Consider the following 16,793-nt stretch of genomic DNA (forward strand, 5'->3'; position numbering starts at 1 on the left):
CGTTTTTTGTTAAGAATTAAAATATTTTGTTGGCTCCCTTTTCATATTCACAGATAATTGTCTATAATACGATGCGAAAAAAGTCAGTATGTAAGATACTGTAAACAATTGGACCTTTGGAGAAGTCATTTTTGTCTAGGCAGCTTTTAGGCTATTTAAGCTACTCCCTAAGATTTTTTTCTCATTTAAAATTCATTTCTTACGCCCTTTTAAGCCTATTTATTTTTCTGTTTTTGCCTGCAGCATAAAACACAAACCATACATTCTTCTTAAATTAATAGGTTTATTCCATCACAATATTAAAGTCAGCAAGCATAGTATTCGTCAGGCATAGGTAATTGAAGAAAATATGGAATGAAAAGTTTTGAGTTATACAAATTATAACTAGTAATTTCTGTTTTTAAATAAATTTAAAATAAGGTGTGGAGGATGTAGTTTCTTTCTATGCCTAACTCCAGCAGGACCTATACCTGTGATGCCTTAACTCTGCTGGGCTACCTACCTATCTATCTATGATTTATCCTGACCTGACCTGATTAAGAAAACAAACAAATGAAAAGCCAACCTCCCTTCTTTTTGATTTATCTAAAATTATAGGCTTCATCACTAGCAACAAGGGTCTAAGTATTAGAAGGGTAGAGAAAGGCCAGAAAAATAGCCTGAAGCCATCCGTAGACTAGACTAATAACTTTAAAAACTTCCTGGGTTCTATGTGAAGCTTCACTTATATGGAAAACTCAACCAGTTCAGTGGTTTGAAAAATTGTAGGCTACAGAAAAAATAATCTACTACTTAAAAATGCTTTTCAAAGCTAGATTGATAAATCATATGTGACTTAATTAAACAAAAATCTTTATCTGCAAAAAAATTCTTTTTAAGTTGGATTGATTATTTTGTTGTACAGGCCATCAAGAGTAATAAATATATTGGGGCTGCAATGTAAAGGGTGTGCAAAAAAAATGCTGACATTTTTAAAATTTAGATTTTGCGGCTTGTGTTAATAGTAGAAAAAACGTTATGCATACCATTAGAACCGCTTTGAAGTCTATTTTTTGGAAATATAAAAACGATTCGACTTGACTTGCGAGTAAATCATTAAAGATTAAATTTTTCCACTTTTCTCACATTTATCAATACAGCTCCTAAACTAAAAATAGCACAACAATTGTGCTTATATTTCCAAAAAATACAGCTTATGACGATTCTAACGATATACATTGCATTTTTCTACTATTCACACAAGCCGAGCAGTTTGGATTTTAAAAATGTCCGCATTTTGGCACACACTTTTTTTTATCTTTAATGATTTACTCGCAAGTCAAGTTGTAAGTCAGTTGGGACATTCTACTACGTAGCTCCTAAACTATAAGTAGCACAGTAATGGTTCTCATATTTTCATAAAACAGACTTCATAGCGGTTCTAACGGTATACATAACGTTGTTCTACTATTAACACAAGCCGCGCAATTTGAATTTTAAAAAGGTACATATTTTTTTTATTTACTTTAATCTTTAATGATTTACTTGCAAGTCAAGTTTTAAGTCATTTGGGACATTCTACTACGTAGCTCCTAAACTATACGTAGCACAGGAATCGTTTTTATATTTTCAAAAAATAGACTTCATAGCAGTTCTAATGGTATGCATAACGTTTTTCTACTATTAACACAAGCCGCGCAATCTAAATTTTAAAATGTCTGCATTTTTTTTGCACACCCTTTAACCTAACTTATCCTTGTACTTTAGTGCTATACAATTATATTTTAAAGTAATTATGAAAAGATATGGATCTATGTTTTATTCTTCTATTTCAATGATAGCTAAAATTTTCATAAATTAATAAATTATTGGAAAACTTTTTATTAATAGTTACTAATTTCATATTTATTTTGTATATTTCACACAGGCATTTATTTTTTGGTAGTACTTTCATTTGACTCTTCGCTTTCATTACTCTCTGCACTTTCAAGAGATTCCTCAGAACTGTTTCCACTGCTTTCATTTGATTCTTCTGAAGAATCATTGTCAGGTGATCTCTTCCTCCTTTCTAGACTTTCCTCTGAACTATCACCACTACTTTCATTTGATTCTTCAGAAGAATCATTGTCTGGAGATCTCTTTCTCCTTTCCTTACTTTCTTCTGAACTATCTCCACTGCTTTCATTTGATTCTTCAGAAGAATCATTGTCTGGAGATCTCTTTCTTCTTTCCTTACTCTCTTCTGAACTATCTCCACTGCTCTCATTTGACTCTTCAGAAGAGTCATTGTCAGGAGATCTCTTCCTTCTTTCCTTACTCTCTTCTGAACTATCTCCGCTGCTCTCATTTGACTCTTCAGAAGAGTCATTGTCAGGAGATCTCTTCCTTCTTTCCTTACTCTCTTCTGAACTATCTCCACTGCTTTCATTTGACTCTTCAGAAGAATCATTGTCAGGTGATCTCTTTTTCCTTTCCTTACTCTCTTCTGAACTATCTCCACTGCTTTCATCCGACTCCTCTGATGAACTTTCTTGGGGTGATCTCTTACCTCTATTACCTCTACCTTTTCCATTTCCCCTTCCCTTGCCTCCTCCACTTCCTTCTTCAGAAGATTCTTCTGAACTATCCCCACTACTTTCATTTGATTCCTCTGATGAACTTTCTTGAGGTGATCTCTTACCTCTATTACCTCTACCTTTTCCATTGCCCCTTCCCTTGCCTCCTCCACTTCCTTCTTCAGAAGATTCAGAATTGCTCTCACTTCCTCTTGCCTCCTCTGAACTTTCATCACTACTATCTGCTTGTGGAGACCTTTTCTTTCTAAACAAAAACAATTTCATTGTATTATTATATTTAAAACCCAATTGTAATTAACTTTTTTATTGTTCAAATTATAATGCAAAAAAATCCCATCAGTACCTGCCAAAACCATAGTCTAGATCTTCATCTGAAAATATTTTAATATTAATAAATTTTTCCTTTAATTACATTTTAAATATTTTTTTTTCTTCAAAAATTTAAAATCTTTGGATAAACAAAAATTAAAAAGGTTATCTTACAACTTCTTCTTAAAGACAATTTCTCTTACCTATATCCTGAAATTAGAAAAAAATATTCAAATTTCTAAAAAATGTACAAAGTATTTCATATTGAAAACTGATTATAAAGATATTTTTAATGCCTAAACTTGCAATAGTGATTCAAAATGAAACAAATACATTAAAGGAACAAAACATTTTGGCTACTTTAGGGTGTTTGATGATATTATGTAAAAATGGAAAACAGGAATTTTTAGAAATAAACAAATAGTGTATGTAAACAAATAATTTTTTTGGGGTAAATCCTTTACTTATGCAGTGGAACTTACAATTCCTCCCTCCTTTTATTAGCGAAGCTACTCTATGATTCATTTTGTCTGTCCCTCCATTAATCAGTCAGTCAGTCCTTCAGTCATTTCCCATGCATGATTTTTTTTATGCTTTGCCACTTAAGGATAAGGTTAGAATATATTGACCAGCAGTATACTTAAAAAAAACCTTAAAGAGAGTGATGGACCTCTTGGCTCGCATAAGCCCAGTATCAACCTGCAAATATGACAATTAAATTGTTTTAAATGGTGCAATAAGGATACAAAAAGTTCAATACAAATTTAAAAGCTGTTTTTTCAACTTTTTAAATGCAGTGAAATTGATGGACTAACAGTTTAATACCTTAAAATTCGTCCAATGATGGTACTAAAAAGAACCTCTCATTGCAAGCTGGAAATGGAAAGTCCTTCCTCTACATGCACTTATGGCCTATACTTGACCTGCCATGTAGTAACCTTCTATACAGAATATGTACCAAAATGGGCTTAAAAATGTAGGAAATATTACCGGATTTCCATTAGAAAGAGTTAGACAGAGGCATGCCAGTACTGCAAGCTGAACTAAACCCATCCTTAATAAATAGAGATACTAACAAAGAACCTATCATAGAGAAACTTTTCTGCTTAAAACAGTACATACTAGCAACTAAGCACATAGACTAGTAGAGTCCTATAGTTTCTCTTGAGGGTAAGTTGGCCCATCTCTTTTATTTTAGTTTTATAAAAATGAAAATTATTTGTTTTGAAGTGTCCTCTTTCGCTGTAAGAAGTAATCAATTGGGGTCAGTGGTTAGCGAGATTCTTTGCTACACACACACACAGACATCCGATTACTTTTATATAAAGAGTTTTCCTTTAAAACAGTTGCATTAAATTTCTTCAAACGATTATACATTTTATTTTATACCCAATTGTCACCGGAATCTTTCTAATGAGGTTTGAATTTGATAGGACATATGAATGTATAGACGATGTAAAAAAATGTAAAAAAATCGTTTAAAATATTGAAGACTTACTTTGGGTTTTATAAGATAATTGTTTACTCTATCTATGTCTGATGAAAACTAAACTGAAGCTTGGAACAATAACAAACTTAAATAGAATGGAGATCGAAAGTCCAATTAAAAAAAAGGGTACATACAATACAAAGTATGTACACAATCTAAAAACAGCAAAATCAATTGTTAAATTAGAGGATAGAAAAATTTAAACTTTATCCCACTACAAATGAGGGAGTATATTGAAGGCATGAGTTGATGGCGCGAAGCGCCATAATATGTTTTAAAATTTTCCTGGATTTTTGTGTCTAATAAATTTTCTCCTAAAATGGTTAGTATTTGTTTTGTTAAGATCTATTAAGCTATTTGGTATGAATGAAGTAAAGAAATTTGTTCGCAGCCCCTCCATTATATAGATACAGCAACTTCTCAGAACTTACAAGAAGCTTCCCTTTGAAATGGAGTTATATCAGTTATAAGTTTAGCGAGGTCTTTTCGTAAAAATAGGCATCCAATTACTTTTTTGCCATCTTTATTTTTTTGCTAAATTGAATGTGTAACGTCCATCATCAAAAAAATGCATATGTTAAAAAGAACAAAAGTACTATAGCTAACCCAAAAATGTGCCTCTTTATTATGAGTTAATTCATGATGGAGGATAAAACTAATGGTGAAATTAATCTACCTACAACCCTTTATTTTACAAATTTTTACTATTATTTTAAACTGAGAAATCAGAGGGGAAGAAAATATCCCTGAAAAATGTATAACAAAGTTAGCTAGATAATTGGTGTGAAAACATTTCAAAAAATTTTTAAATAAAATATTTAGTACAATTATATTTAATTGTTTTTTTTTATGTAAAGAAAAAGCTTTGTCTATTCAAAAACTTGTTTTTAAATTCGTTTTGAAAATATGTAAAAAGAAGTGCGGGGGTGGGAATCAAAGTTATTTTTTATTATAGATTAGGTTATACTTGGTAGCCCTGCAGGGTTAGGGCACCGCAGATATAAGCCTCGTAGGGTTAGAGTTTATCATAATGCCTGTAGCTGAGCATAGGCGTCCAAAGGGGGGGGTAATGGGCCATTTGGCACCCCCAAACGATTTTGGGGGTGCCGTAGGCACCCCCAAAATTTTGTGAACAATACCCCCCCCAAAAAAAAATTACCCCTACCTTGGGGGTGCCGTAGGCAACCCCAACGATTTTGGGGGGGGTATTTATCCCCCCCAAACCATTTTGGGGGGGTAAATACTCCCCCCAAAATAGAAAATCTCTAACAAAAAAAATTTTTGCGCGCTTCGCGCGCATTTTTAATACTAAATTTTTTATAAAATTTAAATTACCCCCCCCAAAAATTTTACCCCGGGGGTAAATTTTGGGGGGGGTAAAGAAATTTTACCCCTGCCAACAAATTTCAGGGGGGGTAATTACCCCCCCCCAAGCAAATTTTACCCCCGGGGTAAAAATTTTGGGGGGGGTAAAAAAAATTTGCGGCGCGCTTCGCGCGCCATTTTACCCCCCCCAAAACCAAATTACCCCCCCCTTAAAAAAATTTTACCCCCCCCAAAATAAAAAGCTTGGACGCCCCTGTAGCTGAGTTTTTTAAAAATTAAGTGATTGTATTTGTGGATAATTAATAAAAATAAAGAATATAATTTCTGTACACTTATCTCTACAAATTTTTATCAAAATCAAAACTTAATTCTTTAAACTGTTTTTAAACTATTTTTAAAAGGTATATTAAAAATATACTTTGACATCTGTAGAATCATACTGCAAAGCCAAAAATGAGAACAATTGCCCACATCAATTTTTATTAGGATTTTAAAGTTTATTTTTTACTATGGATTAAATAATTTTTACTGAATCGTAATGTTTCTTCCCTTTGTAGGTAAAATACTCAGCTTTTAGAGTGTCTTGCTTCGTAAATATTGTATGCTAGTATACAGTAAAGTTAGGTCTTTTGATTTTAACTATCAATACTAATTGAAAATTAATTCTTTACAATATATCAATGAATTAACATAAAAATGTTTCATGTTTATTATACATTAAAACACATAAAAATTGGCTGTAAAGGGTTAAATAAATTAAGATGACAACAAATGTTTATGCAATACAACAAATTTATTTTTGTCACATATAAAAATATGATATAAAATAAGATTATTCAAACATATTTTTAAAAATATTTTTAAAAAGTATGTATCTTTTATGAGTAGGGTTCTCATTCTTTTTATTTTTATTAAATAAAATTATTTAACTACGTTTGAAATAAGTCACTTTGTGAAAACACTCTTTCGGAAATTCTAATTTCTAATTGGTTTAAATTCAGCATTATGTTTTTTATTGTATTATGTCAGATTTTTCAATGAAATTAATTGTTTTAGAAAAAAAATTATTTCCATTGAACAGAGTAATGTTTTTTTTATTGTATCAGTATAAAGTGAATTATATAAAATTGTTCACTAAGTTACAATATTACACGAAGTAAAAAAAGACCCTTTGATCTGGTAAAAATGACCAGAGCAACAGTAAAAATTAATTTTTAAATCCCCCAAAAAAAGTTTATTGGGGACTTAATTCAAATTTGGGCTCTGCAGTCTGATTCTATAGGTGTCCTAGTATATTTTTGACCCCCCATTCAAAAATAGTTTAAAAACAGTTTAATGTCTGAAAATAACGCACCACAGAAGTTAATACTATTTTATATTTTAAACTAAATGTATGATTTTTAAAAAATACAGTGATAATAATCTCGATAATATAAAGTTACTTAGCTGTAACATGTATTTTTAATTCAGTTGGTTTATGTGTTTTAGTTCATAAGTTTACTGTAAGACGGACAGTCTGACGTTTATAGCAAATTAATAGAAAAGCTACTCAAACCATATTTGCAATACTGTTGATATAAATGTTCTAGATTATAGTAACACCATAAAACGCTCTTTATCTAACCGTGCTGATGTTACGCAAAAGTAGGAGAAAGCATTATGCGCGCAAAAAAAAACCAACCTATTATTAAACCAAAACAAATACGTAATAATAATCAAAATGCAGGGATATAAGGATATGCTAATGGATAAACTATTCAAAATTATTTCATTTAATTGGCTTGGCTCTTAAAAGGAAGAAATATTGCAACTCTTCATATAATAGCGAATGCCGTAAACTTGCAGACCAAGCTATCCTAACACTAGCAAAAACCAACCAATATATAATACATGTAATATAATAGATGATCAATATTACAAAATTATTCATCCAACATGAAAACAATATTAACATCAGAAATTAAACTATTGTAGCAGACTTATTTTATGGAAGTAAATTAATTATTTATGACTATATCCATTCCATAAAGCCTTTCGCCATTTGCAGTCGTACTTTGTTGAGGCACAATACTGCAAATTTCTGGTTTCTTTAAATAATTCTTTTTAAAAGCGAAGCTTTTCTATAATTAGGGTAGGTCCGTCCGTACGTCCGAGATAGATAGCTTTTATTCGTTAATTTAGGCATGTTATAATTGTCCTATCGATTTCAAACTCTGCATGATGATTCCTGTAGTAGTTAGGTACGATTTAGAAAGCGTAGCAACTCTATAATCATTACCAGAATGTCCGTATGTCCATTTTAAACATGTTGACTTTTCTACTTTTTTACCAAAAAATTTTTATGTGATCTGATTATCCGTTTGATCTGATTTTTAAATGTATATTGATTCCTGGGACAACAAAGAACAATATTTTAAGCGAAGCAACTCTATAATCAAGTCCTAAAAATGTAAGTATATCCATAAACATTGTCCTGTATCAAGCATTTTTTCAACAAATTGACTTACAATTTTGCTTCAACTCTTATACTTTCATATTCTGATAATTCAGTTCTGACACTATACAAGTGTTAATGTCTGTTTGTCCTACCATTTCAGTTCTTCGCTTTTATGGATGTTGTCATCCTTGTTTATAAGTACTTTCTGAACGTACTATATAAGAATACTAGCTCCTGCGCCCCTAAGTTCCAGGGTAGGCAATTGCACAAAATGGCCTAAAGCCATCCCAAAACTTGAATATATAAAGATCACCCTAAAACCAACCCCTTGGACCTATGTAAAGCTTTCCTCAAAGGGAGAATTCAATAGGGTTAGTAGTTATCGAAATCTTATACAAACAAAACACCTTACTACTTTATTTCGCCCCAAGAGATGATTTTTAAAGAAAAATAAATAAAAATAAAGTACTACTGGTGCTGCTCATAGTCTAATGTGTTCTCAAGAAAATAATTTTTTTGGGGGGGGGGAATTTTCATTTCGGTTTAGTGGTTACCGAGATCTTAAGGGACAGAGGGACGGACGGACAGACATCAAGCTACTTTGTATTATAGATACAATAATGTCTTACCAAAAGCATACGAATCTTTACCATCCTATTCTTAAATTGTGTGTATGTTTCTGCAGATTTCACTGACAACTGAGCCAATTAGGTTGTGCTTTCGATGGAATTTACCTTCTGGTCCTGTGATGTTTTTTAGTTTTATAATTGAAAAGTTTTTACGTAAGTTTAATAATCGCCAAGAGGAGGTTTTAGGTTTTTATTTGAGTGGGTGGAATGTTATACCCCTCCGAGAGCCCACTTCCCCCCCCCCCCCCCAGGACAAAATAGATAAAGAGACGGGGAAGATATTAGGAGAGGAAAGACAGGCGGAGGGGAAAGGAAGGACAGACAGACATAAACACTCATAAAGTTGCTTCGCTAATAAATAACGATGGTTCGCCTTCTTGTTTCAAAGTACAACTTGTGTAATGATAATAAAATTAATTTCCTGAAGAAAAAAATAATTACATCATAGGTACTTTTCTACCTTTGCACTATGCAATGTAAATATGTTAAACAAGTTTTAAACTTATGAAATTATCTGGAGAACAAGATCCTTCTTTTTCTATGGAGTTTTCATAATCACCCCCCTCCCCCCCATTTCAAAATTTTATAATTGAAAGAAGAAAGTAGTTGCAATGTTTCTATATTTTATAAACTAGGGGGTTCGCCCCCTAGAGGCCTCTAGAGGCATTTGAGACATCGAAGAGGGGGGCGGTAAAGAAAATTGAAAATAGATAAACAAAATAAAGGAATAGGGGCGGCGTATTTTTTCTCTTTGGAGGGTGCAGCTACCTATAATAAGCTTTACTACAAAGAAAAACCCAATCGGTCCAGTGGAGAACAAGAATTGCAAGTAAGGATAAATTAACAATTCAATTAACATATACAGGCAAAATTTAACCAGAAAAATTCGGAAAATGTTCTAATTAATGTAGGGTTATTAAAATTCTATTACTTTTTAAAAATTATGCAATAATTATCCTTGGTTTTTCTGACTTATTATTTTTATAATTTTCATAGTTTTTTTTTAACTTATTATTAAAGTATAATTTATCTTAGGATCGTACATTAACTTATTAACATAATTAATTCTTATCTGTTAGAATCATCTTATAAGTTTTAAACTTTCAACTAAATTTCTTTGCTATTTAAGCAACAACAACCGACTTAGTAAGAGAAGTGGGAGTGCATTGGCCCATAAACAGGCGCAAATCTTTACCATGCACAGTAGGGTGGGTCGATTTTGGACATTTTTTTTCTGAGGCCAAAGCGGGGATCTGCACTCAATTTATATAGATATAATACACCTCTGGATGATTTAAAATTTATCCTAAGTCTTAAAACCGCTGACGACCAGACATTCAATTGTAAAGCTATTTGTAAATGGGAGTCAAAAATTTATTGAATCAGAACTATGGCTTCATGGTGCTCCCTGGAAAGGCCTTGAGGAGCTGAGTCAGGAACTTTTGTCCGTTTCAAAAAATCTCGTTCCTAGTCTGAGAAAATCTAAAAAACCTCTACAAATTGGACAATTCTCAATAAACCTTTAAAGATTGTGGTTTTTTAGTGATTTCTAAGGCTAGGAACGAGATATTTTGAAACGGACAAAAGTTCCTGATTCAGCTCCTCAAGGCCTTTCCAGGGAGCATCATGAAGGCATAGTTCTGATTCAAAAAATTTTGAATGTCGTCTTTGCATACTAATAAGTAACGAATTATATTTTTAAGTGGTCGTGTTCTAAAACTCAATTTTATAAAATTCTTTTTCGGTCAGAAATGTTTTTAAGGTTAATTTTATCTGTTGCATATCCCCGCTTTGTCTAATTCCGATATGAACCCGCCCTAATGCACAGCTAGGACTTCTAGTTTGGTAGTCTGTTGGTTATCCCAATACCCAAATGGCGGATTTACGCAATTTAAAGTCTTATGTTTCAAGGTGCGTTGAGAGGGCTAGGAGAGGGTGGAACCCCCTTTAAATTCAGAGCCTCAATATGTTAGGGGCAAAGCTGCTAGCATATATATGAACAATGATTACAACATCCATAAAAGCGAAGCTCTAAAATTGTAGGACAAACGAATATCAAAACATTAAATCAGAATTGAATAAGCAGGATATTTTTACATAGTTCTAAACAAAATTGTAAGTTAATTTTTTTTGCAAAACTATTTAAATACAGGATACTATTTTTAAACGTACTTTAAGGACTTGATTTTAGAGATGGTTCGCTTATACATTGTAGTTTGTTGTTCTAGGAATTAGTATTTCAAAATTGAAATGAAATAAAAGATGCTGTCAAAAAAATGAAAAATCAACATGTTTTAAATAGACATGCAGACATTCTGGTAACGATCATTGAGTTGCTACGCTTCCTAAATCGTACCTAACCTAAGAATCATAATAAAAATTTTTAATTTATAGTACAATCATAATTAGTTTAAATAAACGAAAAGAGCTAACTGTCCCAGACGAATGGACTGGCTGACCCTAGTTATAGAAATATCGTTGCTTTTAAAAATTATGCGACATACGTGTAAAAATGCACATTTTAACCAAAAAGATTGGATAAATAGATAGAAAATTTCACATTTTTTCGACATGATTTAATTACGTTCTCGCCAAGAAAAATTGTGTAATTTTATACTAATATAAGCAAAAACAATGAGAAATCATATCAATGAAAGCGAAGCTGGAAAAATACAATAATTTTTATAAAAAACAAAGGTCAAAACTATAGAAAATATTAATTAAAATTGACTTTTTGGGACAAATTAAAAAAAATATATACATATATCATATTTTTTTCGCTTAAGGTTTAGAAAATAATACATTTTCTCAGTTAACCCTTTACAGTCGGGCCCCTTGCCGCACCTTAATCAGTCGGGGGGGGGGCGTTCAACGCCCCCCCTAATTATCTCAGTTCCTATTAGAGCTAGAGGGCTAAATTTTTTTGTGCAAGTCCCCTGTTTGATAATGAATTTCCGACCTTTTATAAGTCTAAGTCAATTTTCGCTTCCTTCACCCTTTTATTTAACAACCTTTGTTTTTAGGTCTTTTTTTATTTAAAAATTTCAAACGGCTGTAATTTTCTTATTTTTGAAGCTAGAAGAAAAATTTTTTCCCAGAAAATGTTTATTTTTATGTAAATTTTACATTAGAAATATCAAAATATAAATTTCAGCGGCCGCAGCTTTACTTGGCAGCTGCCAGCCGCCGCAGTCGGCGGTCGGCGGGAAATCGGCGGCGGATCTTCATGAAATTTTAATACGTTATGTAGACATGTAAGAAAAGCTTAAGTTTAAAATTTGAAGTCTCTAAGTCAAAAATTGCGGCCACAGGAGCCTTTTAAAGATTTCTGGAGACCTGGAGGATCAGGACCTGCAGGATCATACCTGGAACCTGAAAGTGACTTGAACACCTGAATTTCATATAAGGATATACTACTAGAGGATTTTTTTGTATTTTTGTATGATAAAATGCTTTGTTTTAGTCAAAAAAATATTTTTGCTCTTTACCTGGATGACCCTGCCAGGTTTGCTGGCATCCTGTGCCCGCCAGGATGGAGATAATCAAAAAATTCCAACTCTCAGTTATGAGTCATACCCATACTTAAAAAGTCAAGCAGTTTGGGCTCTTTATCTTTCACACACAGAAAATGAGATAGAAAAAACCGGAGGGGGGGGCGTTGAACGCCCCCCCCCCCGACCGTTAAGGGTTAATATTTTCAATTCAAGCGGCTACCCCCCTAGAGGCCTCCTGGGGCACTTGAGGAGGGGGTAGTTGAATTCGCTAACCCATTTTTTTTTTGGGGGGGGGGGGAGGGGGTAATCTTTCTAGGGGCAATTTCTCTTGGGAGGGTGGTAATACCCTTCCTAATAATTGTTATTAAACTTCCCAGGACCTATGAGAAGCTATCCTGCAAAGGAGAATCAAATCGGTTCAGCGGTTAGCGAGATCCTTTGACACAAATAGAAAATAGACATCCTGTTACTTTATTATAACAATAACTCCTTCTTTACAAGGGTTTTAATTTTGTTTGGATAATAGTTCTTATTGAATTTTAATAAACTAGCGGCTTCGCCCCTAGCCTCTGGAGGCTTTGCCCCATGAGGTAATTAAAAAAAATTTAAAAGAAGAAAAAATTCTGAAACTCAAAAACTTTTTTTGTTTGGGGGGGGGGGAATTTTCATTTTTTGGGGGGTTGGGGTGACCCACCCCCCAAGAAAATAGCTTAAAACCACCACAGGACCAATAGGTATATACCCTGAAGAGTAGAATCCGATCGATTCAGTGGTTACCGCGATCTTAAGGGACGTACGGATGGACGGAGAGACGGACGGGCGGACGGACAGACATCATTCTACTTTGTATTATAGATAAAGAATTTGATTAAAATGCAGAGATCTGATGGTAAAAGACTATGGGAAATAAACTGCAATACATACCTAATGATGATAAACAAAATGATGCTGTTGTTAAAAGTCTGGACACTGTTAGTTCACACCAATCAGACAAGATTGTGTGAAAGTACCCAAAGATTGAGAGATGCATCATGCTTATAAGACTTTGGTTCCCATTAATATTTACAGTCCAAAGTCCTCATCCTCTCTGATAAAATGACGGTTTAAAAAATTCCTTCACCAATACAACGACCAAATTATATATGTGCTTTGCTTTCAAAACTGCATATTTGTATAATAATCCTTGTAAGTGTCAATTTTCTGTCTTTAACCTTCATCATAACAGTTTTGGTAATTAGACAGTTAGGGACAGTTTTAGTGTTTATTCAATACTGTGGATTCAGTAGTGATAAATATCATTCCCTTCCCAATTTAATGTAGAGTAACAATTGCAGGAAGTTGGAGATGTTAAAAAGGTGTCAACATCATCCTTGATATTGAATTGGAGAAGGGCACTTAACCCTCAAATGGTTTTAAACCTTTCATCGCTTTCATGTCACAGCATTGTAACATTAAAGAGAGACTTAATTTCTTTCAATTTAAAAAGTAACTAATAAAGAGACATTAATAATCCCTAAATTATTAGAATATGTATTTGGTAGCTTATTATTATTGCTAAATCAAAAAAAGACGTTTGTTACATTGAAGTAATACAGAGTAAAAATTGTTAAAATTCTTGTGAAATTTTAACATTACTAATTATGAAAACGGTCACCTCATATGTAATTTTAAAAACTTTCTACATTGAATTTATATTTTTTTCCAGATTAAAAACTAATTAATTGAATTGAAATGACAAAATTAGTTTGATCATATCTAATTATTAAATTTTCTTTTACAATTTGAAATTTTTTTAAATCTTAAAATAATTTTGAGGGTGGTCTTTTTGGGGGGTGTGGGGGTTGACCTGTGCGGGACTGAAGCTATATCTCCCTTGAGGTGGTTAAGACATACAGACAGGATAATTATAGAGCAGCTATAGCAAAAATAATCTACCTGTATGATGAGATTAAGGTTTCAACAGATATCCAGAGGGGGGACAGCTGCCGGGCATGGAGTGTAGATATGGGTCTCCGTAGCTAGGGGCAGTCTGGTATAGGTGTTAGTTTGCAATGGATATCTTCTCTAGGTTTTGATGTGTAACCTTAATAACAATATATTAACAAATGATAAATACTATCTAGGTCCTATTCTCCCCCCAATAATGTATTGTTAGGAGGAAAGGAGAATAGTTAATATATGCTAGAGAAGTAAGCTACCTGCAGTAAAAATCTGGCCAGCTTAGTTCTCTAGAGAGCCGGCAGACATTATAATTAAGCGGTCTGAAAAATGAAAATCTTTATTTGCTTATTGCAACCACGAAATTAGAATGTCCTCCGCAGTGTGTCGCAGGCAACCTGTTGTTCTTCTCTGGTGACCTGAAAGTGTACATGCATTAGTGTACTAATACATGACAAAAAAAGAAACAGATGATAGGAGAGACGACACACACCGAAGAAAGAATTTTTTTTTACTTTTTTCAATTATTTAGAGTGACCACAGGTCTCATTTCTTTGTTAACTCTCTGAAAGATGTATTTTGAGTTAACAAAAAAATAGAAGGAAGGAAATTGAAGGAAAAAACAATAAAACGTTTAAATCTTTAAATTTTTTAATTTGAGGCAGAGGTTCTCCATTTTTAAGGCCTCCATCTCTGCCTTGGCGGCTTAGCCTCTAGAGCTTGCTTCAGGGCCTGCTTAGAAGTCTTCTTGACTTTTCTTAACTTCTTTAGGGAGATCTGGTGCCAGGGAGTCACTGTCTTGGAACGGTTCAAAGCTGGAGAAATCGACCAATGATAGGCCTCGGCGGCTGATGCCCTCCGGAAAACCCTGTCCCGGAGGGCATCAACCTCGGACCTGGCCATATCTTCTAGCATTAGGGGTGCCCAGAGCTTCCAGCTGTCAATGTCCTCTTCAAGACTAGAGAAGCAGCGGGCATGGTGGTTTAGATACCACGAATTTAAATTGGCTTTTGGAAAATAAAGAGCATGGTTTCCATACCGTGGCGGATCAATTCCATCATACCTTTAAATATCACGGACCTCGCATTTGAGGAATCTGAAGTGGTTGTATGGCATCTCGAGGCCAGTCAAAAAATGGAAGGGGACACTCACTTTTCCTTTTAGGGTTTGATTTTATCTGAAATTATAAAATCTATTAAAATGTTTAATAAAAATGAGTTTAAAAACAGATAAAATGGCGATTTGTTTTCTTTTTGTTACATCCCTTTGATTTATTTAATAAAGACAAGATCTTTTTGGCGACAAGCCGTGATCAGCCTGGCGGGGTGTTTAATGAACCGATCTCCAGAGCACCAGTTGCCATGGTAGTTGTCTTCTAATACCCTCTCCCCTGGGTATTGGTCGCTAAATCTACCCTCGACAGAACTATTACTATAATAATAATCACAATTTTGTGTTTAACTTTCATCATAGGCTGCTGACTGGTAGCACAATCCCTCGAGCAGAGTTGAGGGCAGCTGTTGTAGGCACATGACCACACCTCCGCTTTTTTTATTTTTAGTTTTATAACATTAAAAGGGAGGGGAGTGGTAACTTTTTAGAATCTTATAATGGTACATATTTATATCCGTGGAAAGCTGCTGATGATAATATATGGGAGAAATAACTATTCTTGACTTTAAACTTTTAATACATTATAACATGGTAATTTAGATAACAAGGATGACAACATCCATAAAAGCGAAGCACTGAAACGGTAGGACAAATGGACATTAACACTTGTATAGTGTCAGAACTAAAAAATCATAATATAAATATATAAGAGTCAAAAATATACCAAAAATCAGATCAATTGGATAATTAGATCACATAGAAATTTCTTGTCTCGGACGGACGGACCAACCTGAATTATAGAAAAGCTTTACTTTTAAAAACAAACAAGAAATAAACTAAAAACATAATTGCATAGAAAAAGAATAAATGTGAAAGTAACCATCATAATCCTCCATCCCAGAGAGAGTAATGTGAGTATAGTGGATAGAGTCGAAAAAAAATAGTCAAATAAATTATCATGTGGAGTATTAAGCACTATTTGATTGGCTTTTAGCATGGAAGGACACATATATTGGCCTCATGTACAGAGTTCATTTAAAACATGTGCATGACACTATGCTACCTCAAATTCAAAGGTACAAGGGGTGCTACTCTCTTAATACCTGCTTCAGGTTGATGCTCTGATTTTCTAACAACAGATTAATTTAGCATTGTACACAGGTTTATTCTGGACTGAAATTAAAACTGGATAGGCGGTTTTAGTCCGCCCTTTATTGGGTATTCATGTTTATCATGTGTTGATAGGCTCTTATCTTCATAGAGACGATGGAGCCGACATTGTTTTCTTTGAAACAGGACAAAGAGAGGGGTAGGTTTCTGGTAAAATCTATAAAGGTTATGTGCTATAAATTAAAAACAGTAGTAGAACAAATAAATTAATGCTAAATATTTAATAAAATTTTTGTCTATAATTCTTTTCATTGAGAAATACACATATTTAGTGAATATTATCATTCTACTACTATTTTTAAGCCTTAAAACACACACCTTTATGGATTTTAC

General features: G+C 33.3%; 1 protein-coding gene across 1 annotated transcript; it reads right to left on the reverse strand.

The window, feature by feature from the left end:
- Positions 1-1,789: 1,789 nt before the first annotated feature.
- LOC145305383 (uncharacterized) lies at positions 1,790-15,080 on the reverse strand. The gene is made up of 6 exons (XM_080147001.1): positions 14,875-15,080; positions 3,855-3,918; positions 3,516-3,563; positions 3,068-3,074; positions 2,899-2,926; positions 1,790-2,799 (listed from the first exon to the last, which is right to left on the reverse strand). Exons 1-6 carry the CDS (start codon positions 15,078-15,080, stop codon positions 1,911-1,913), a joined length of 1,242 nt encoding a protein of 413 aa, XP_080003127.1. The 3' UTR covers positions 1,790-1,910.
- Between the last annotated feature and the right edge of the window lie 1,713 nt (positions 15,081-16,793).

This window comes from Acartia tonsa, chromosome 14 (genome assembly GCF_053477335.1).
Source record: "Acartia tonsa isolate MP-2025a chromosome 14, ASM5347733v1, whole genome shotgun sequence".
Classification (NCBI taxonomy): domain Eukaryota; kingdom Metazoa; phylum Arthropoda; class Copepoda; order Calanoida; family Acartiidae; genus Acartia; species Acartia tonsa.

Bases quoted from the DNA above. Each gene is read 5' to 3' on its own strand.
- LOC145305383 (XM_080147001.1), bottom strand. From the start codon at position 15,080: ATGGCCAGGTCCGAGGTTGATGCCCTCCGGGACAGGGTTTTCCGGAGG. The intron at 3,564-3,854 runs GTAATATTTCCT...TCATATTTGCAG, and splicing joins CTCTTTCTAATGGAAATCCG to GTTGATACTGGGCTTATGCG. The intron at 2,800-2,898 runs GTACTGATGGGA...GTTTTTGTTTAG, and splicing joins CTAGACTATGGTTTTGGCAG to AAAGAAAAGGTCTCCACAAG.